At 32.7% G+C, this 23448-nt stretch overlaps 2 protein-coding genes across 3 annotated transcripts; one reads left to right on the top strand and one right to left on the bottom strand.

Moving 5' to 3' along the window:
• Positions 1–176: 176 nt before the first annotated feature.
• Positions 177–7604, bottom strand: LOC148861825 (serine--tRNA ligase-like). Of its 2 annotated transcripts, none has more exons than XM_088985663.1 (9): positions 7361–7604; positions 7182–7252; positions 6921–7082; positions 6684–6789; positions 2958–3151; positions 1465–1568; positions 1140–1323; positions 830–1009; positions 177–653 (listed from the first exon to the last, which is right to left on the bottom strand). In XM_088985663.1, the coding sequence occupies exons 1-9, from the start codon at positions 7491–7493 to the stop codon at positions 444–446; spliced, it is 1344 nt and encodes a 447-aa protein (XP_088841789.1). In that variant the 5' UTR covers positions 7494–7604; the 3' UTR covers positions 177–443. The 2 variants fall into 2 exon arrangements, with proteins under 2 accessions (XP_088841789.1, XP_088841790.1); XM_088985664.1 differs by having other exon boundaries at positions 6921–7110; positions 7361–7573.
• Positions 7605–14612: 7008 nt separating this feature from the next.
• LOC148861824 (uncharacterized) lies at positions 14613–17121 on the top strand. Its single transcript, XM_088986766.1, has 5 exons — positions 14613–14864; positions 15005–15082; positions 15985–16153; positions 16602–16694; positions 16774–17121. Exons 1-5 carry the CDS (start codon positions 14772–14774, stop codon positions 16932–16934), a joined length of 594 nt encoding a protein of 197 aa, XP_088842892.1. The 5' UTR covers positions 14613–14771; the 3' UTR covers positions 16935–17121.
• Positions 17122–23448: the final 6327 nt, after the last annotated feature.

Raw genomic sequence — 23448 nt, 5'->3', positions numbered from 1 at the left:
TTCGTCAATTGGATCATCAGAAAATAGGGCTTTTAGGAAGTACCAAAAAAATCCTCACACGTACGGAAAAAAACATTAGAAATGTAACTTTCATTTTGGTCAACAAACGTTTTCTTATCAAACACCAAACTGGAGCGCTAAACGCTTTGATTGTTTGAAAAATAATTGCACACCTCTTTTATGTTAGTTTCTACCAATAATAACTGGATAATATTAAAACATCAACAATTCTTAATTTGACTATTACAACAACAAAAAAGAGAGAGAAAATGACACCATTTTCCTAATAACGAAGCATCTAAAGTTCGTGTTGGCACGTTGTTGCGCACTTACAGCTTTTACCATTTGATTTGATCTGTTTCAATTCTAGACCCCCTTCAAGAATGGGGGAAGAAATTAATCTAGCAACCATAAACGAGAGTCTCTTCCTGATTGCTTTTCATTTAAGCTTTTGACTTCTTCCCCTTCACTTCTGTCTGTGGGCTTGTTTGGAAAGGAAGGAAGATAGTGCCACCCATGTAGGGTTGCAAGGCTTTTGGAATCTCAACGCCATCTTCACTCTGATAGTTCTCAAGAATACAGCAGATGGTTCTCTCTGTTGCAGTGAGGGTAGAGTTCAACAGGTGAACATACTGTTTCACTTGTTCATTGCTCTGCAACCCAAACCAATGATAAGTTGTAAATATACAGATAACAGCAAAAGAGTCCTCCAGCAATTGAGTTGATGAGTAAAACTGTGCTTAAAGTTTGAGTTTCTTACATCCTGCAGCTTATATTCTAGGGTCTACTGTCAAACGCGCAAAAGCATGAATTGTAATTAGGAACCTACCTTTTTCTGCCCATATCTGATTTCTAATCTTCTGGACTGGTAATCTGTACAATTTGAGCAGGAGACTAGTTCTCTATATGTCTTGGATGCAGGAAACCATCCTTCCAAATCGTACTTCTTTGCAGCTGCATCATTTAAAGCACCAGAAACAATAGCCACAACCTGATAGGGGATATTCAACTGTAATAGAAAATACAGATCAGACAAATGTGGCAGATTCTACATTTTGCATTATTCACACAGAAAAGAGTAAAAAGATCAAAAGAGATGGCAACTCCTTCCCAGAAGTTTTCCTAGGAATACCTTATACCTCCTTGTAAAAGTCTTCTGAATTTTTTATCATTTCCTCATGCATGTCCCATGAATCATTGCCATTCGGGCTGGTAATGCAGAACTGCTCCACTTTTTCAAATTGATGGACTCGGAAAATACCTAGAGTATCTCGACCATGTGAACCAGCTTCTTTACGGAAACAAGTTGAATATCCTGCGTATCTGGCAAAATATCCAATTGTTGTCATGAACAATTGACAATCATCTAAGTGAAAAAAAAAAGAAAAAGAAATTTATAGTATAGCTTATTGGTTACTATAATCCCTCTATTTCCAATAAAACAGCAATCGCAATATTTTCTACCTTATGGGTAGTTCTGAAGGATGGATCCAATCATCAAGATGATAAGCACAGAGTGGTTGTTCAGATGTAGCAATCAGATACTTGTCATCTCCCTCACCAGTTACCTGCAAATAACAAAATCAACTGAGGGGAATATACTTCTTTTGGGTGGGTGTTTGTGTACATATATGTTCAGGGGTAGCTAAGGGAAGTAAGCTTGTTTCTTTAAAGAGTAAATGATCATAGAAGCACATAAGAAACCTCCAGATACTAACAAGTCTGGAGTGAATGTAGAAATGGGGTCCCTTTTCCTTGCTTTTGATGAGCAAGAAATGGGGCTCCTGGTGGATGTGGTTGATGAAATGATTTGGTAGAAAATTGCTTTGAAGAATTATTATTTTTTTTATCAGTACATTGATTAGAAGAAATTATCTGATTAGACTTTGAAAAAATGTATCGATTTTACATCTTTATTCACATTTGTATTTTACACAGAAAATTTAAAGGGTGCACCAATAAAAAACAAGCTTTATGATTGCTGTTTTCATGTTTTATAGATTTAACATAGCATGTATACAGCACCAAAGATGTATAGTGCATCTTCACTTGTGTATGGCATCTTGTATTCGTATTGGAGAAGCAGTAAGTTGTGGTCCCTCTTTATCATTGATTCCCACCCTTTATTATCTATGAAAAAAAAAATCTCACCCTTTATCCCTTTCCAAAGCTACCCAAAGGTTGCAAACTAAGTGATCCTTGAATACAATCTCAAGAAAAGACACCTACTTCACTAAGTATAAAATTGTTTCTGTAGACCAATCATTATCGCCATTACTACAGCATCACTTGGCTTCAAGTTTTTAAGAAGAAATTATCAAGAGTTTTAAATGATTCTCACTTTAGGATGGACAAACCTTCATTTAGGAAGGCCTAATGATTGCATGTTTTCCTATTATTATGAAATTCTACCATTATTCAATAAGGACTGGGGGCAGGTTCCAATTAGTATTATGGAATGAAGGGTGATTTCTGGCAAGGACTCATTAGAATTTGGGGCAACACACGGAGATGGGTAAACAAAGCCATCAATAAAAGAGAAGAGGAAGATTACAGAGAACAAGCATCAACAAACATGTTTTTCTTGTTCCAAACTTCGTTTTTTTTTCATCATTTATTTTTCCCTTGAACTGATTCTAGGCAATAGCCTATTTGGTTAGTGTTAAACATAGTTTGTGCACATGGTTAGTTCTACCAAGTGAAAATTAATGATTCTCTCTAGCACTCCTCTTTCTATTAGAAACAAGTATTTCTAATTGAACTGATAAAAGGCTGAACATGGCTAAAAGCCTTGGAATAGCATCCCTACAAACCATATACCAAATGTGTTTGTTTTGAAAATAGTTGGTTCATGCAAGTTATTAGCCTTCATAAACAAAAATAAAAGAACAAGGAAAAAATATCCTAGCCTAATCCAAGATATTAACAAGTCTTATAAAAGAACAAGGAAAAAATACCTTGTAAAGTTCTTCATCAAATTGAGCTAGTTGAGCACATTTTTCCATAATATCCTTTTTCATGAAGAATGGAGTCTGCAATGGTGTATACTTCCGGCTTGTCAAAAATGTCAAGGCAAAGTTTAGCAATGCCTGATTAAGGAGTAGACCAGCCCCTTTTAAATAGTAACCTCTTCCTCCCGCTACATTAGCACCTATATGTGTCACGAATATTTTCATAAGCAGACACATTGGAATCAAGCATAGATGAGTAAAAAATGTATCGATACATATATTTACTAAACTTATTTATGGTACCAGTTTCACAATGGCATTGAACAGAGTGGAATGGTGGAACAAGATTCATATAGCCAACCTCATATGGTTGGGACATGGCTTAGTTGAGATGAGTTTCACAATAGAATTCAATTATCTGTTTTTGGCCTACTGATATAGGATGGGAAGAAAACTGTCCTAGGATGAATGAAGTGGGTGAAAAAGGGAAATTAAAGATTTGAATTAACTTCAAACAAAGTTTTCATTCCATTAATTCTCATTTAAGTTCAAAATTCAATGACTCTACTTATAGACTAAATACAAGGGTTAGGGTCTCCCTTTGTACTCCAAACTCAACTGGGAAACTAACTGAAAACAACTTCTAATTGCTTCAAAACTAAGACAAAAATCCAAGGAGGCACTGAAACATGGACTAGAAGGGTCCAGTCCTAAGACCATGACTTCACAGCCAATACTTGCAGCCTACATGCAAGATAGCCTATGCACTAGACCCATTTCATCAGTTTTGGCCAGCTCAAGTTGGTCCCATGGAGATTTTTTTATCAGTGTTGAAGGCTTTTTTTTAATCCAAATAATATTTAAATAAATTATAACCCAAATAAGTGGGTTGGTTAGTCTGCTAGCCAAGTCATCAAAACTATAAAAAAGTGTTCCATATGGGAGTTCCCTCTCTTTAAGTGGGAGGGACAGGTGTCCTTCACCTAGGGGGAGGAGGTAGTTACATAACTACCCCGCTCCCTCTTTAAGCTCCTTAAGGGGAAGCTAGATCCCCCCCTTTGGAGAAAATTGTCTCAAGAGATTCTTAAGAAAAGCCAAGATAAAGAGAGAAGAAAAGACAAGTGCTCAAGGGAAGACAGGGAAGGAAAAGAACTCTCATTAATACAGGTAGGAAAAAGTCCTGGAATTAGGGTATATCCGAATCCGGTTCGACACTGTTAAGAGCCGATATGATCTGAATATCCAATCGGATCTCATAAGTATGGGTTCAAATTCGAATCCGATGAAGAAGTCAAATTTTCGGATCAGATCAGATCCTATGTAAATTTCTTAAAAAATTAATAAATTATTAAAATAAAAATAAAATATAATAATTTAAAAATAGAAAACAAAAAAATACAAGTATCTTTTCAACTATTTTCATCATATATATATACATGTTTTTATAAAAAAATAATTAATATAACAAATTTACAAAAGTGCAATATAAATAATATATTTATAAAAATAAAGAAATAACATATATATATATATATATATATATATTGGAAATTCGGACCGAATAGGGGTGATCCGAAATATGATCCGATTTCTGATCGAATCCTATTTTCTGATCCGATCCGATCTGAATAGGCGGGATCCAAATACGACAAAATAGGATCGGATCAGAATTTGATCCATTTGCACCCTATATGTCTTCTACTATGTATCCTTCTTTCTCTCTCTTTTATTTTTATTTTTGAGAAAAGAAATAGAGAGAAATAAACCATCTACAACCAAGTGCTTCTACTTGGTTGATTATGGTCCCTCTTCCAAGACAAGTTAGGGATTAAACCATCTAAAGTCTAATTCTCAAGGGTTGATTATGGTTCCCTTTAAATGAAAATGAAGAACTGAGGGATAAAAATCGTCTATAATCAAATATTCAGTTTGATCAATTACGATTCCCATCTTGTATGCAAAAATCCAAAGGATTAAGGCTGTCTACAATCAGAATTTCATTTGATTGACTACATCTCATTGTGAAGAGGAGTGAGAAGGAAATCTTCTTTGTATCAAAAAGAAAAGAATGAGAGAAATGTATTGTTCTAGAGTTTCTCAGTTGTATTTTTCTTTTTTTTTTTTTCTCTTCTCATTCTTGTACACTTGATGTAAAAGAAATGCAAATGAAAAGTTCTTTTTAAGTACTCTATTGTTCTTTTCTTTTGTTCTATATATTCATTTCTCTAAGTCAGAATAAAAAAGTGTTCTCTACTTTCTTGTGGAGATGTAATTAAGGGGAACAATCCGTATTATTCCCTGAATAGGCCTTATCCAAAATAATAAAAAAAACTCAATCACATGATTGAGTGAATTATGTTGCATGAGAATTTATTAAAAATTTTCACACCAACAATCAGCAACACAAAAAAATTGATTCATTAGATTAAAAAGAGCATATACAACAAGAAGCCCAAGAAAAAACTATCCCACTATTTACAAAACAGCCTAGAACATGGATTGTCTCTGAATTCCTTGTTTAGCTAAACCATCAGCCATACTGTTTGCAAATCTCCAAATCCACTTTATTTGGATCAACATGCCTTTAGATATCTGCTTGAAGCGCCTTAGTTCATTCCTTAGACCCCACCAATACCCAATGGGTCAGGATTGCCTATACAGCTGCCATCAAAGTTTAATTTCTTCCATCCAGAACATGGAAAAGACCAGACCTCATATACTAATTGTCTTCTAGATGAAGAGTCGGCAATTATTCCCCACGAACTGAAGAAATCTTCTACCTTAAAGTCAGCAAACAACTTTAAGGTTTTCACCCAATGCGCCACCCTTAAGGTTATAACCTTGATCTTGCTTCTTTCCTTGTCATCAAAGATTCTTAGGTTTCTTTCTTCCCAAATTGTCCATGGAGATTCTCTCAATCAAAGATTTTCTTTGATATCATATCAATCAAGAATTTGATAGAGATTGAGAAAATATTTCAGATTTCATTTTCTCTCCTTTGTAAGTGTTTTAAAAGTGGAAGGGGCATCTTGCGCCCATGGTGCAAGGCACAATTTAAAAAAAAATAAAAAATTCATAAAAAACGAAAAATAAAAATAAAATTAATATTAATTTAAAATACATACTTAAATTTTAAACTAAATGTGTTAAAAAGCATATTAACTCAAATTAAACTGCATGAACATAAAACATAAAGCATATGCAAAGTGATAATGTAAAAACAAAATCAAACATAACATATAAAACATATTCAAGCACTCAACAACTTAAGCATGTGAAATTTTCAAGCTCTTTATTTCTTTCCCAATTGCATTACTCTAGTTCTACGAGCTGCCTTTTTATTGAGCCCCTTGAAGCAAGCTCAAATATGTCAATGCTATGATCTTAAAACTCTTAATACCTACTTAAAAAGTTGGTTTTATGGTTTCGTTTTAGTTCCTTGTCTTTTAAAAAATGTTTTGTATTAGGAATAATGAAATGAACAATATTAGCAATAATCCGATGCCAATATTCATGCTCTTTTTATCTGAGAGTTGACCCATATAAAAAATTGGATGCCAATAAAATTTGCGAACTCTAAAGCAAATGTAGTACTGTAAGTCAATATAAAAGTAAACCACAGTGACGCCAAACTTTTTAATAGATTGTTCACAGCAGAACTTCTTTGTCATGTGAGAATAAGGAAATAAAAAAGAATCTATCCACAGGTGCTTCAAGATTTTATTTATATACCTTTCTTCATATCTGCAATTCCGAGAAGTTCAACTAATTCAACATGATTTTTCAGTTTTGGCTCCTCTCGTTTCTCCCCCCACGATCGAATAACAGCATTATTTGCCTAACAGGGAAGGAAAAGAAGGAAAGCCGACAATAAAATGTTAAACCAAGTCAATAACCTTGATCTGTGGCTAAAATTGAAAAGGAAATTGCTGATAAAAAAATGAAAAGTAAATTATAAAAACCACAAACCTCATCATCGCTGATGGGAACCGAATCGTGCACAAGGTTTCCAACAATTTCCAATCTGGAATACAAGGCCACTCTCGCCTCCTGAACTTCGATCTCTTTCTTTGCCGTCAACTGCTTATTCTCATCCGTATTCTTTATCATCTCAGTCGCATCTTCACCCGCCTTGCAAAGCAAAAACCGCAACCCACTTCTAAAATTCCAGCATGCCACAATTTAATCTCAAATAAGATGAGTATAAGCGAAGGAAAGTGGGCAACTCACAATTTTGAGGCGTGCGACTTCCTTGTTGATCTTGTTGAAGTCCTTGCGCAGATTATCGAGCTCGAATTGACCTGAACAACCAAAACCAACAGAAAGCCATTGCCTAAATTATTGGTTCGAAAACATGAAGTCACAAAGCACAGGAAATAAGACCATAATCGAAGACTTTGGAAGCTCACGCTGTCGCCATTCCTTGTCGAGGCGGATGATCTCATCGACGATCTCGAGATTCGCGAATCTCCGACGCTGAGATTCCCGTATCCGTTCAGGATTGTGGCCCTTGTCTTCTCGGAAGAGATTGATGTCCAGCATCTTCTCTTCCTGCTAATGGACGAGAGAGAGAGAGAGAGAATAGCAAGTCAACCTAAAACTCCAGAAGTCAGAACCTTGATAAATGGAAGGGATGGTGGGATACCCATTAATGCTAATGTTGCTTTATTAATATTTTATTTATAATACAAAAATAATAATAATTAAATTTTCGATGTGATTGTTTAGGATCGTAATTTTTCCTATTCTCTCATTAGTGGGATTCGGAGTAGGGATGGACACTTCCTGCCCCGTGTGGACTCCCATTTTCATGAGATTTCTGCTAATATATATATATATATATATATATATATATATATATATATATATATATATATATGTTTATATGTTAATATTTTAAAAAATATGGTTGAATATATTTGAATTGTTTTTAATAATATTATAAATTTTAATTATTTTATTTTTATTTTTGAAATAAAATAAAAAACAAAAATGTAATAGTTGATATTATAAAGAATCATGGGGAGTAAGGAACCTCGTATGGGGATAACTTTGTCCTTGTTAGTAGGGACCTGGTTGGAGATTTTCATGAGGATGGGGATGGCGAGAGGCTCCTTGTCCCCACCCCCACTCCATCGCCATTCTGAATCAAACTAATGAAACTGACTGACCCGATTTCTAGTATTTCTAGTCGGCTTTAGTTCAACAATTTACCAACCCGACTAGGTTGGATAAGTTTCACTTTGGCCATTTGTAAATTGACTAAAATTGAACAACCCGATTATAGATATATATTAGTATTTTATATTCTAAATATATTTTTAATACGAGAAAGTGGGAAAATTCCAATATTTCTTAGGCTAAAATAGTTTATATCATAAATTTAATTTTAATTTTTTTTATAATAATGCCATTGTAATTTTTTAAATTTAAATTTAATTTTTTAAGTTTAAATCTTTTGAACCAACTGATCAAACCAAAAATTGACCCAAACCGGTATAACCTCCCTCAACCTAACCAGGTCAATTTGGTTGGCTAATCAACCTACAACTAAACCGAATAATCCCGTGAATAATAGTTTAATCTCCGATAATTATTAAAATTTATAGTAAAAATATGCAATAAATTAAATTTAAAAAGACAAATAACAATAGTTTAAACTTCAATAATTATTGAAAATTTTCTATTAAATAACAAAACAAAAATATATTTATATATAATTATTGAAAATATATTTATCACAAAAAATAATAAATAATTACTAAAATACAATAAATATTAATTTTAGTATAGATAAATATTAAGCTTTTACAATTATTATTAATAAACAATAATTTTTTTGAAAGCTATTTTCCAGAATTATTAATTGGTATGAATGAAATAAGTTATTTACAATATTATTTATTTATTGAATTAATATCATTATTTAAATTTTAAAATATTAATTACTTGTTGAATTTAATAATTCATAAAATTATAGTACTATTAATACATAATTTTGTTATTTTAACTATTTAAAATCTAGTTATGTTAAATATTTTGTTATTCAAAATACTTAGTTATTTAACTAAATCTTTAAAATCATAATCTATTTATTATAATTGAAAGTTATTCAGTAACTATTTAAAATATATTATAAATTTATTTAAAATATTAATTTTAATATTTTGTTATTGAAATATTTAAATAATATTTTATTTTTTATATTAGATTTTTATTATTTGAATAACATTTAGATTGAATAATCTAACCAATCATAATTTATATTGTTTGTACATAATTTTGTGATGAATTTTGTAAAAATATATAATTATTAATAATATGAATATTTTTAAATCAATTATAATTGTTTTTTGTCTTTTTAATAAATATTTTAAAGTGATTATATAATTTTGTTAGAATATTTACATCATTCTTAAATTTTTTAATCCAAACTTTCTTTAGATAGATGTAGATAAAAAGTGGGGTAGTAGATAAATAAGAATTAGAGATAATTTAGGAGAGAAGTTATCTACTAAATTAGAGATAACTTATAATCTAGAAAATCATAATTTATATTGTTTGTACATAATTTCGTGATCAGTTTTGTAAAAATATATAATTATTAATAATATGAATATTATTAAATAGATTATAATTGTTTTTTGTCTTTTTAATAAATATTTTAAAGTTATTATATAATTTTATTAGAATATTTAAATAATTCTTAAAATTTTTAATTCAAACTTTCTTTTGATAGATGTAGATAAAGGGGGGGGGGGGGGAGATAAATAGGAATTAGAGATAATTTAGGAGAGAAACTCTCTAATAAATTAGAGATAACTGTTGATCTTATATTCTTCTTCTTCTTCTGTTTTTTTTTTTTTCCAAAAGAGAAAATGGAAATAATTTGTTTGACTGTCTTACCCTCAGTTGGTCTATTTTATCTACAAAACTGAACATACGTTAAAATTTTTCCTATTTGCACAACCCGAGATAACTTTGTTTTCCTAATTACACAGAAAAATACCTCTACCACTTATATAAAGTAGGGATGCAAATGGATCGGATAGGATTCAAATCAAGGTATAATGGTATATTTGAATCCGATCCAACACTATTCATGTTGAATTTGATCAGATCTGAAAGGACTTAATATGAATTCGAATCCTATCAGATCTTCAGATCTGATTTTATCCAACTTGTTTTCTTTAAAAATTAATAAACTATTAAAAAAATAAAATATACTAATTTAAATAAAGAAAAACAAACAGATGTATATTTTTTATTTTTTTATTTTTATAAAAAATAAATAATATAACAAATTTATAAAAATACAATATAAATAATATATTTATATTTATAAATATATAATACATCGGATCGAATCTTGTCGGATTGGATGGGGTGATCCGAATCCGATTTGATTGGAGCAATTTTATTGCAAAAGTGGGAGAGCAAGTTAGGATTGATCAAAGGGTTTATAGGCAAAGTTTTTTGCAATTCTGAATGCCATTTGATTTGCTGTGGAAATGAAGTTGAAGCAGGTGGTAGTTCAATCAAACCCCTTGATGTCTGTAAAAACTGTAGATGGAGACATTGTTTGTGCCACGTGGTCTTCTATGCATGATATTAAGGCTTAGTCTGGGTAAAGTGCCTTGTATTTGTACTGTACAGAAATATTTTTTCTTGTGAGTTGGTAGCTTTGTTTTGCTACGGTATGGCTCACAGGGTGATGCAAAAAGTTTTAAGGCTTCGGTTGTCGAATGGAGTGGAGGGATTTCCCTCCTAGTTGGCTAGCTTAATTTTATTTGTCTTCTAACGTCATGTTTCAAAAGTAGCTTATTTAGGGCTTTGTTTGCAGTGTAAATCTTATTTGCACTGGTGTAAATGCTTGGGAGTGCAAATAGACCGAGTATAAATTCTAGTTTACTATTGCTTCATGACTTTATACTATTTGTGTAAGGAGTAAAATAGGAAGTAAATGAAAGATCATGGGGTGGGGGGGGAGGGGGTACGAGGAGAGTTATTTATTTGGAATGGAGGTAAAAAGCAAGAGTACACGTCATTTTATATGAGAGTGAATTGATATAAGAGGGAGATGATGCAAATTTTGCATCAGTTATTAGGATGCAAAATTTGTACTGACAATGAGTATAATGGGACAAATGTACAAATTTTATATCAGATGAGAGTGCAAATCGTAATTACAAACAAATGGATACAAAGCTGAACCAGATGCAAATTTTGTATCCAGTCCAGATTTGTTCCACAAACAAACACAGCTTAAATTTTAAACTTCTTACAAAAGCTTCAAATATCTCTATTTTCCTCTAATCCTACATGGAACTACTACAAGTTTACAACACTACTAATATGTTTACTTGTAAATCCTACTTATACTTCTATTATTCTATAAAAAACAAAAGTGTGTGGGTTCTTGAATAGCATTGTGTATGCTAAATCCACTGCTTTAGAGATAGGGATTAGTTTTGACTTTTGACTGTTAAAAAACACTTTTTTTATTGTTTTAAAAAGAAAATCCAAAAGTTAAGAGTTATAGGTGTAACCAACAATTGCAACTAAATCTTGTAATAGTCAATAGTCGTTAGACAATAATGAAATCAGTTTAGTTAAACTAGTTCTTCAAGTGACTCTCCAGTATCCATAAAATAGGTGTAAGCAGGATCTGGGCTAAACGATAAATCCAGCCTAGGATCAGCTCTATTCGGGTGTAGGGTTGGGTTAGGGTTTTTAATCCTTAACCCGAGTCAGGTTAGGATTTTGGCTATTCGGGAGTAGGGTTGGGTTTGGGTTTTAATTTTAACCTGATTCGGGTTAGGAATTTGACTATTCAGGTGTAGGGTTGGGTTATGACTTAAATTTTGGATAACTCACCCCTTTGGGTCATTATACCCCTCATATATAGGATATTATTGTAATTTGGCAACTTCTAACTCCATAGCCTCAAAGTTCAGGATTTATTTTTATGTTTATTTTGGTTTTTCATCTTTCATTTCAATAAAAGAAAGTAACATGTTAGACTGAGTAAACTAAATTCTAATTTAAATTAATAGCTTTTAAGTTTTCAAAATATATTATAAAGAGAATATCTATGATGCAGAAAAGATATGATATAAAAAGAATTTTGACCAATCAAAATCTATCCATGAATTTTGATAAATGACACTTTATTTGTTACTATGTTTTATGATTTCAGTTTATTGATCAATTGTTTTATTTATATCATATTTTTTTCATATCATACTCGAACCCTATTATAAATAATACAATTGAAAGGCTATAGGTCGGGTTGGATTGGTATCGAGTTGAATCCTATAGAGTTGGGGCTCATCCAAAATTACATGAATAGGATTGAACTCTATGCAGGTTCGGGTGGGAACGAGGATTGGGTTAGGATCGAGGCAAACCCATACTGAACCCTACTGGTTGACATCCCTGACTGCTTTTATTCATGGCCCATACAACTTTGCCCCGTCAACCTTTTTATGAACCAATGTTTTCTAACCATCTCGGAATCGGAACCACTTTGATCATTGACTTCTGGGTCAGTGGTTCAACTGTCCAATCCGAGTAGACAGCCCATTACAATTAAAAAAAAAAACATTAAAACAAAAAAAAAAAAACAGCCAAAAACCGTTATTCAAGTAAAACAAGTTGATGGTTTGACTGCTCAAATCAGCAGTGCACTGACCAAATCACTATTTTTTTTTGGCAAAAAAGTGGTTTAGGAGTAAAATAGAACCGATTTCTAGGTTAAATGGTCTGACCATCCGGGTCAACAAAGATTTGAAAACCATGCTATGAACAATACATCAGAACCATTTTGGGTGCAATTCCCGATCCAACCATCGACCCATCCGGTTGGAGCCTGACCCCACTACCCGGTGCACATGCCATGGGAATTGGGTGGGGTTGGGTTAACAAGTGGTGGCAAGTGGCTGCCCATGACCATGGTGGAATTGATTGAACAGTGGGGCCCAGGAGGCATGAAAATCGGGAATAGTTCAGGCGGGTTGGTGTGGTGGTTGTAGAGCAGCAGCAGCAGCAATGGATGCGCATGGCGTAGGAGGGAAAGCCGGGGTCCGGTGAGCCAACAACGCACCCCCCCACCCCCCGGTCTCTTAAATGGCTGGTGCGAGTAGAAAGGTGGGGCCACCCCCTTATTCAGTTTTTTTCTCCCCCCTAATCCATGTGTCGTTCAAACGAATCAAAAACCATATATTTTATTTAAAATATTAGAAAAAATATATATAAATAACTGCAACAACCAGGGGAAGAGGGGTTTACCGAACCCAATCCAAAATTCCAACCCAATCCACGTCCCTCATCCCACTCCTCACGTCGTCGTGAGCATCCAAAATTACATTATTGTCCCTTGATTTCTCTATTAAGCAAACTACAATATTGCCTCCTCACCCACCCTAACGCCATCATCTTTTGCAAGGTCGCTTATACCCTTTTTGATAATATAAAATAACGGATATGCCCTTTTCCGATGGTTTTGTAGTTCGACCGGTTAAATCAACCGGGTCTCAGCCCAAACCATCTATTTGATTATTTTTACTCTGTAATAAAGGTACCTTATATACAAAAGGGCACGTGATTGATTCAGAATAATCAATGGTCAAAATATCGATACATCCTAGTGGGACAAGGTCCAACATTTCAATTCGGGATCGGATCAAGTAGGCATGCTATTGTAAGCACGTTAAATGAATACTTTCAAAAATTTTAGAATGACCCTTGAAATACCCCAACCTACCCTTGAAAAAGATTAAAGACAAATTTTAACAGTTGTTAGAATATTTATAAAGTATTTACCGGATGTGCTTCCTATGTTTTACCTATTAGATCCGGTCCCAAATACTATTATCAATTTATCATATTGTATCATATCTATGGGGTTTTGATAGAGGAAATAATGGGGGTTGGGAATTTGGTCATTTTTAGGCAGGCCTAAGGCCGATTGTTTGACCAATTTTAAGAAAAAGATTAAAAAAAAAAGAATAATATTTTATTGTATTAAATCACCTGGTATGCCTGTTCATCTATATCAGATGTATCGATATTTTAAACCTTAGATTGGATGTAACATATCAAGTGTTTTGACCATATTCATTTTTTAACTTTTTTTCAAAAATTAATCAGAAAAATTAATCTTAAGCATGCCATTTATTTCTTTTTAGAATATCAGTGACCCATTAATAAGATACATATACATTGGAAAAGTTTGATCCTTGACAATAATATATGTTAAATGTAGCATTTGAATGAGATTAACAGACTTGGTCTAATCTGTGTAAGGGTCCTTCTGCCCTGCCTTGTATGCATCGAAAACTATATATGATCATTGATCATATATGCTTTGGTTCATATTATTTCTTGGTCCAACCGCCCGGTTCATTTGGGCGGGGCTCTATATAACCCCATGTCTGACCTATTTGGGGGAAGGGGGGTCCATTTGTGAAACCGAAGTATGAAACAGAAGGAAAGGGCAGTTTGGTCAGTTTGCTGACCTCATCCACACTCCCTACTCCACGCCCATGGGTGTTGGATCGTAAATACCGTGCGGACTCGGGGTCAATCTCCCATGATAGAATCCCATTCCTAATACACACACACTCTCCAGTCTCTCTATTTCCCCACGTTACTATAATTGGTTACGTTGCAGGTCAGAGGTTGGAGCTGAACAGACTCCATCGTATCTTAGAACGAGAGAAAAAGGGAAAAGAAGAAGAAGAAGAAGAGAAGAGAGAGAAAGAGAGAAAGAGAGAGAGAGAGAAATCCTCTTTACCTTCTCTCGCTTTCACCTCTCAGATGGCGTCTATGGCCGAAGATGGCGATGTGGACATTGAGGAGGCGATGCTGTGGCTTCCGGCTGACGTTCTTGACCAGCCCTGCGAATCAAAGGTCCTTCTTCCTATCCAGAAAACAAACAAGTTTGCTCTTGAATGATACTCCTCTTCTGTGTAAAATACTCTAGTCTCATCTCATCTGAATCTGAGATTCTAAGTTGTGTTGTTTGGGATTTCCATTTTCTATGATTGCAGGAAACTTTACGCCACCACCACCACCACTATCAAAATCATCAACATCATCTAAACACCTACGCCGGCACTGTTCCTCGGGTAGTATTTCTGTTTCCTTTCGCAGTTTCAATTCAGAGAGAGAGAGAGAAAGAGATGAGTAGAAAGCTCTCCATTGTTTCTGGATATGATTCCGTACCTTCTAGATAGAGCCAGTAGTAGAATCTAAACATGTAACGACTAAACAAGAGAGAGAGAGAGATTCGTCTCCAGGTTTTTTCTGCAACTTTTTTTCTCTCGAAATACGGCCATTTAGTTTTGAAGCTCCAGGGGCTACTTTGTCATTCCTGAAATTTCTTAAGTCCGAAAGGATTTTCTCATCATCACCATCCATTAATTGGTAAGTGGGCCATATCTAAAAGGTAGGTGGCCCGATGGTCTCTACCTGATCGAATGCAAATGAAGCAATTAGGTAGATAGTTTCCTTGAACCACAGTATCTAATTGAGCAGATTGCTTTCTTGAGTGAAAATATCATCTCCCTTCTCTACTAATTAGAAATTGAGGCCCCGGATAAGTTTGGTTTTATTCTTATGTGACATAAGTTATCAGATAGACAGATAGATAGATAGAGAGAGAAAAAGAGAGTTGGGAAGAAGAAAACATTATTTGGTAAATTGCAAATGAACGAAAGGCCTAAAAGTAAATTGAAGTTATGAGTCATACACCTAAAACCTAACAAGGATCTTTGTTGGGCTTACACTGGTTTGGGTTATATTACTCAAAATGGAAAAACCAGACATAAAAAAGGAGCTTATTCTAGTAGGTGTTCAAAGGGTTTCCAAATTTCCATCCCCTCTTGAACAATACAACTCCCCTTGGACCTCTTGTTTGCTTTCTCTTTTCTATTCTTCTTTCCCTTGTATTACCAAATTGATTACATCAAACCTCAAGAGACACTGATGGAGGTTTTTCTTACTTTCTTATGTGATGAAATGGTATCAGCACCAATTGTCAAAATGGCATCACAGACTACCAAAGTACCCACTGAACTGGGCATCTGGAGGACCGGGAATGCAAGCCATATTTCTAGACTCCAGCCAAAGATCATGCGGCACAGGAGTTTTCCTCCCTAGGCGGGCTGGTACCAACTTCCAACCAAGCAATAAACCAGGTAAAGAGAAAAGAGATCTGTTTTCCTTACTCTAAATATTTGTTAAAGAAAAGTTGTTCAATACTGGTCCGTTTGGTTTATAATCTGAATCAGAGATTCGGAATTGGATTCAGATTCGGAATCGGAATGATCTATTCCACTTACTTGTTTGGTTCATATGGAAATTGGAATCAGAATTGGTTAGAATGAATTATCATTCTCAGGGGAGAGAATGACCATTCCCTCAAATGAGAGAATGCCATTCCATCATAAATGAGAATGGGATTTTCATTTGTCCGACCAAATAATTAAATTTCATTCCAATTCCAAACCCTATTCCTGCAAACCAAACGGACCCATTTCTCCAATTAACATCGAAGAGGTGGTTAAAAGTTATGGTTATGATTTCTGAACTTCTAACCACCAAAGAAAGTCAGAAAAGTTGGGTTAACTTGTGATCATCGTGCAGCTTGTTCCCTTGTGCTTCTCCCTTCTCGTGTCGTTCAATCTCTCAACCTCAATGTTCATGCACTGGGTTGTTCCCAAACAACACCTCAACGAGGTTAGTCCTTCAATTAATTAATCTCTCTCCTCACTTCAGATGAGCTAGCTCACTAACAGTCTGGATTGTTTGTTTGCAGAAGTAAACGATAATTTAACCAATGGAAAGAGTCGGTATCCAGTCAGTAAAAGAAATGGCAACGACGTTACTGATGGCGTATCACCTCATCAGTGCTGTGTCTTCCCACAGTCTCGCAGCTCTTCGCCAGAGATATTTCTTCCAAAGGAATGGAGCTACTAGCTCAAATGGGGGGATTGATTAATGGCGTTGCACTTGCAGCGTACAGAGAACAAATAAGAAAGAAAAAGATGTCTCCTGTTCTGATAATGTAATTACTGATTCAGTAATAATAGCAAACGTTTCAGTTACACTTTAGGCTTGTCTGATATGCAATGATAGATAAGTTTTGCTAGCTCATTTCTAAAAACATGTCGATTAGAAGCAGTTCAGTGATTAACCTAGACGAGTTTAAATCTGCCTTACATAGAGGCCCCAAAAACGTCTCATAGCACATCTCAATAGTGTATTGGGAACATCTCCCAGTGACAAGTATGGGAGATGTTCTCAATGCACGTGGGGCGTTTTTGGGGCACATTCTGTAGGGGGCAGATGTGAACTCTAACTTATACATAGGGTGTGTATTGATCCATGAGATTTTGGTTTTAAAAAACGACCTGGTTTGACTGTTAAGTACGAACGGATGACCTAATAAAAAATTTTAAAAATAAAAAAATGGTTAAAACGATTGAATGGATCGACGAATTGATGATTTAACCGTTCGGATCAATGGGTCATTGACTTATTCAATGATTCTTGACTAAAAATCGGGTTTGAGATAAAATGAAACCAATTGCCTAAACAATCCAACCGTCCAGGTCAATGACGTTCAAAAACCATGTTCCAAACCATTCACATGATGGTTTCACAACATAACATCCGGCCCCTAAAAGAATATGTAATAGGTGTGGGGTGTTTCAGAACCAAGTAATTCATAGAATGTCCACAGTACATAAAATTTAAAAATCCAAATTTCAATTCAGTATCTTCCGTGTGTCAACAATTTCAGGTTCAAACATTTAGAGAAACAATGACATTCCATGTCAAGATGTCAACACCGGGGTTGTTACGCAAGTTTTTGAAACAGTAATGTGTTTGGTATTGACATTGCTACCCAATACATTTAAATCCAATGCTTTATATTCAAAGTGACACCACTCAACTGTCCTAGAATTTAGATCTTATCCTCACAATACTCGTCTTCACAATCCTTACATATGGGCATTGGGAACATTTCCATTTCCCTACTTGTATGCTTGTATTGATCAAAAGATATTTCTAATGCAAAGTTGTAAGGGCTGTGATAACAACCTGAGGATGGATTTTGTGAGTATCAAATCCAAATTGACTGTACTAATTCTCATCCAATGGTCAAATTTTAAAAATAAATGTTTTTCGGTGATTGGCTCATTTTTAATCAAAGTTCTAGAAACACACACAAAAAACCTTTATTTTGGAGGTGAGTCTATTGGCATTCCATGATGTATTATTAGACCTGTTCATGGGCTGGGTAGCCAAATGGCCCAGCCTGGCCCGACCCGCACCCCGGTCAGGCTTGGTCATGTAATTAGGCCTGCGGGCCTGACCTCGGGCCTAACACAGTAAGTCCGACTGTGTTTCTGGCCGAGCTCGGGATTTGTCAAAAAAGCCCGACACGAGCCCGGCCCGACACGACTCAGCATTATATATTTTATAAAATATATAATATGTATTTTATATTATATAAAATATATAAATAATATAATATTTATTAAAATATATATTTATAATTTAATATATACATTTTTTATTCTTTTCTTTATAATCTCTCTCTCTCTCTCTCTCTCTCTCTCTCTCTCTCTCTCTCTCTCTCTCTCTCTCTCTCTCTATTCAGCTGCTAATAGTATGGGCTAAATTTTGAACTCGGGCCCAGGCCCGGGCTTCAAGCTTTTTATGAGGGTCGAGCTCGGGCCCAAGTTATAGGCCCGATGGTTGGGCCGAGCTCGGGCTCGGGCCTTAGAAAACTTTGTTAATACAGAGTGAAAGCCCGACCCGGCCCGTCCCATGAATAGGTCTATGTATTATCCATCTTTGCACTGCAATGCAGGACACCAATTAAGAGCCATGCCATTAGAGGTGTAATCGGCCTGTGTCGGGCTAGCAGGTACAACCCACAGGTGGCCCGTGCTTTTGACAAGTCGTGCTTGCTACCTTTGGGATATTTCAAAGGTCCAGCCCAGCATGACCCATGGCACAAGCCTAGGCAGCCCAAGCCATGTTGTGCTATGTTACAGGTCAAGCATTGGGCTAAGATGGGCCCTAGACCTGGCTAAGCCATGAGATGTATATTTTGTTTAAAAAAATAGAATAAAAATAATGAAATTTTAAAATAAATTAACAAAATAGACAAAAAATGAAAAAGAAACTTAAAATTTTTTTATATGAATTTTGATGTATACAATTGTTTATATATGAAATAATAAAATGAACTTAAAAAATTACAATGCAATTGGAATAAAATAATATAATAAAATTGAAAATAAAAATTATATATATATGAGTCGTGTCATGCTGTTTGTTGGGCCATGCCGGCACGCAGGCCACAAGCAGTACAGCCTACTTGGTCGTGTGGTGACGGCCCTTGGGCCTGGAAACCCAAGCCCAGCATGGCCCAATCTACAGCTCTGCATGCCATTGGACAGTTTCTTCAAATAGGCAGTTGATGGAGGAAATATCAATTTAGCATTTTCCCAAACACGCCTTGTTTTATGTTTCTAATATAAACATCTTACAGCTATTTAACTCAAAACATTCTCATTCAAAATCAGACAAAAAAAATGAAATTTTGATGTTTAAACTCAAAATGCCTAGGTGTAGGGATGTCAATGGGCCGACTCTGACTCGGTGGATCCAATGGACCAAAACCGATTGGGCCAATTCTGGTTCCAAGATCTGGTAGCAATGGATCAGTTCTGGTTCTTAATATATTGTCCCGACTATTATTGGTTCAGAACCAGTTCTACCAAATCTCAAACCTACTCATACTTAATTTGGGCTATATATTATATATATAATATATTAATTTAATTAATATATATTGTCACAACTGTCTCGAGAATTGATCGATTTAGTTCTAGGTCTAAAATGGTAAATCCTATCAGGTCTGGTTCAATTTCAATTCCTTAATATTTCTTGTTGGGGTCGATCCTGGTTCGAGCCAGACCCAACCCATTAACAGCCCTTGGTTTTTCCAATTTTGAGACTTGCCTTGTGGAAAATGTTTGGCCAGAAATCTCTCAAGTTAATAAACCAGAAGTTTGGAGGGTTATCATTTATTGTTAGGGCTGTTAAGCATTCTGGAAATTTGATACTTGATTCCGGTTTTGGATGTTAAAACTTGCATCATATCCATTTCGATTACATAAAATATACTAATGTTTTGAATAAATGTGTTTTGTTGTTGCTTGGATTCTTGTCCAACCTTATCCATTGGATTTAGATTGAATTTGGATTAGATTTCTTTCTTTCTTTTTTGGTAATCGGATTCATTTCATTGAGGCTCCGTTTGGGAATAGTGAAAATGTAGGTTCAATATATGCACTCTGGTTCAATTTTGCTAATGTTTATATATATAGATAGATAGATAGAGAGAGAGAGAGAGAGAGAGAGAGAATAAAATTGAAGGTGCCATGTCAGCATATCTCTCTTTTGAGAAAAGCTATTAATCTATTTTTTCCATTTTTTTGTATTTTTTATTTTCTTTTATTTTAAGAATATAAAAAAAGTAATCATTGCCTATTTTGATTGGATCAATAACATTGTATACTATTAGAGAGAGATTTGGGTTTTCTAAGGCCTCTTATTTTAATGCATATTCTTATTACATTAGAGAGAGAGAATAGTAATAATATAAATAGGTTGAGGTTAAACAATAAAAAAATTGTTAATTTAAAAATCCACTAAACTTTCACTTAATATTGAAAGTTTGAAGCCTAATAACTATAATTAAGAATCCAACAATTAATTAAAATTACAGAAAATTCTGAAAGCCCTAAACATAATTAAAATACTGAAAATAATTAAAAAACATCGAAAGTTAATAGTATTTTATATTAATAAGGAAAATTAATAAGAAATAATTAAAAAGTACAATTAATATTATTTTATTAGTTATAAGGGTGTCTATCAATATTTCTGAAAATATGATAATTTCCAGAAAATTATTGTATTTTAAATAAATACAATAATTTAACAGCTAACAGTATTTTAATAAATTCAAATTTTATTAACAATATTAACAATTACATTAATAAATAATGTATTTATTAATTAATCAACAATATTTATTAAAAATAATGTATTTATTAATTAATAGTAAATTAATAATTACAATACTTTTAATAATTAATAGTATTTCAACAAATATAGTATTTAGTTAATTAGAGTATTTACTAATTAACCCTACTTAAAAAATTATAGCATTTATTAATATATATATATATATATATATAATTGGATGGTCCATGTCAGCATGTATCTCCTTTGAGAGAAGTAATTTATCTATTAGAGAGAGAGACCTTTGGGTTTTCCATTATTTTTAATAATTACAATATTATTAATTAATTAATTAAAATACTGAATTTATTAATTAACAATATTTTTAGTTAATATAGTACTTTTAATAATTACAATAATTTTAATAATTACAATATTTATTAAAAATAATGTATTTATTAATTACTAGTAAATTAATAATTATAATACTTTTAATAATTAACAGTATTTCAACAAATATAGTATTTAATAATTAATAGTATTTAGTTAATTAGAGTATTTACTAATTAACCCTACTTAAAAAATTATAGCATTTATTAATATATATATAATTGGATGGTCCATGTCAGCATGTATCTCCTTTGAGAGAAGTAATTTATCTATTAGAGAGAGAGACCTTTGGGTTTTCCAGTATTTTTAATAATTACAATATTATTAATTAATTAATTAAAATTATTTATTAAAATACTGAATTTATTAATTAACAATATTTTAGTTAATATAGTACTTTTAATAATTACAGTATTTTAATTAATTAAAACTATCTATTTTAAATAATGTATTCTTTATTAACATTAAATTATCTAAAACTTGCCATGAGTTTTCAACATTTCTCTTTAACTCACCACAACTTTTCAAAATGTCTAAAACTCACCATGTCATTAACTTGATGTTAAACAGACTAATGAGCATTAATATATTACCATTCTAACCTTCATAGAAAAATATATATACAAAATAAATTGATGGGTGTTAATATATTACCATTTTAATATTTAGACATGAAAAAAGGAAAAAATTCAAAAAAATATTTTCAAATATAAAATACATAAAAACATAGAAATTACAAAAAATAGAAAAATATATAGAAATTGTAAACAAAATAAAAAATTATTTTCAAATTATAGAAACTATAGAAATTGAAAAACAAAATCAGAAAATAAAATTTGTAGAAAAAACACCAAAATTTTATAGATTGTAGAAAATAGAAAAAATGTAAAAAAAAAATAGAAATTATAACAAAACACTAAAAATGCAAAAAAAAAAAAAACAAGAAAATTGAAAACTATAAAAGATCATTTTTCCACTAACTCACCATCCAAGGGTAATTTGGTCATGAAAATTATTATTTATGCTGACATGGACACCTCTGTTAAGAAGCATTAACGGTGCACTAACGCAAGGTGAGTTTTGGAAAATAAAAATTTACTAACAGGGTGAGTTTTAGACATTTTGAAAAGTTGTGATGAGTTTAAGAGAAATGTTGAAAACTCATGGTGAGTTTTAGACAATTTCCCTATTTTTAATAATTATAATATTAATAAATAATCGTATTTTATAGTATTTTCAATAATTATAGTATTGTTAATTACAGTATTATTAATTAAATATTAAAATATTATATTTATTCAAAAATATTAATATTTTTATCAATTCATTTTAAATTGTTAACTAATGTAATTTATAATTTAAATTGTATTAATATTTAAATTATATTTGAAAATGTAAGTACTATAATTAAATTTTAAATTGTAATTAAAAGTAATTATATTTAATTAATTTATTTAAATATAATTTAAGCTATAAATAACAGAAATTTACATTTAATGAACAGAAATTATCCAAAAAATAACCAAAAATAAAGTACCAATAAATTTGTCATAACTACCAAAAATTATCCAAGAAATTACCAAAAATTGATTAACATGATTTCTAATAAATATGATAAATTACCAAAAGCTAAAAAATAAAATCATTAAAATTAATTTTGAGAAAAGCTATTTATCTATTTTCTCAATTTGTTGCATTGTTCCTATTTTCTTTTGTTTTAAAAATATAAAAAAGTAATCATTACTTATATTGATTAGATTAATAAAGTTGCACACACTATTAGAGATAGACCTTTAGGTTTTGCAAGGCCTCTTATTTTAATGCATTTAAAAATGACATTTAAGAGAGAGAGTAGAGAGAGAGAGAGAGAGGGAGTAGCAACAATAATTATTGTATTTTAAAGTTTACAATATTAATAATAAGGGAAAATTCCTGATTAGTACCCTATACTTTGGCTTGAGTGACAATTTGGTCCCCAAACTTTAAAATGTGATAATCTAGTACTCGAACTTACAAAATGTGACAATCAAATACCTGTCGTTAACCAGTTCGT

The sequence above is a fragment of the Nelumbo lutea genome, chromosome 4 (genome assembly GCF_056320005.1).
Source record: "Nelumbo lutea isolate HS-2025 chromosome 4, American lotus-T2T, whole genome shotgun sequence".
Taxonomy (NCBI): domain Eukaryota; kingdom Viridiplantae; phylum Streptophyta; class Magnoliopsida; order Proteales; family Nelumbonaceae; genus Nelumbo; species Nelumbo lutea.
The sequence above is the reverse complement of the archived record's forward strand: the minus strand, read 5'-3'. Positions and strand labels throughout refer to the sequence as shown.

What these genes read in the sequence shown, in the direction of transcription:
- LOC148861825 (XM_088985663.1), bottom strand. Translation starts at nt 7,493, where the DNA reads ATGCTGGACATCAATCTCTTCCGAGAAGACAAGGGCCACAATCCTGAA. An exon ending in CCTTCAGAACTACCCATAAG is followed by an intron (nt 1,324 to 1,464) that starts GTAGAAAATATT and finishes ATATTTTGCCAG; the next exon opens with ATACGCAGGATATTCAACTT. An exon ending in TCAGATATGGGCAGAAAAAG is followed by an intron (nt 654 to 829) that starts GTAGGTTCCTAA and finishes TTTGGGTTGCAG; the next exon opens with AGCAATGAACAAGTGAAACA.
- LOC148861824 (XM_088986766.1), top strand. Translation starts at nt 14,772, where the DNA reads ATGGCGTCTATGGCCGAAGATGGCGATGTGGACATTGAGGAGGCGATG. An exon ending in ACCAGCCCTGCGAATCAAAG is followed by an intron (nt 14,865 to 15,004) that starts GTCCTTCTTCCT and finishes CTATGATTGCAG; the next exon opens with GAAACTTTACGCCACCACCA. An exon ending in CCAACCAAGCAATAAACCAG is followed by an intron (nt 16,154 to 16,601) that starts GTAAAGAGAAAA and finishes ATCATCGTGCAG; the next exon opens with CTTGTTCCCTTGTGCTTCTC.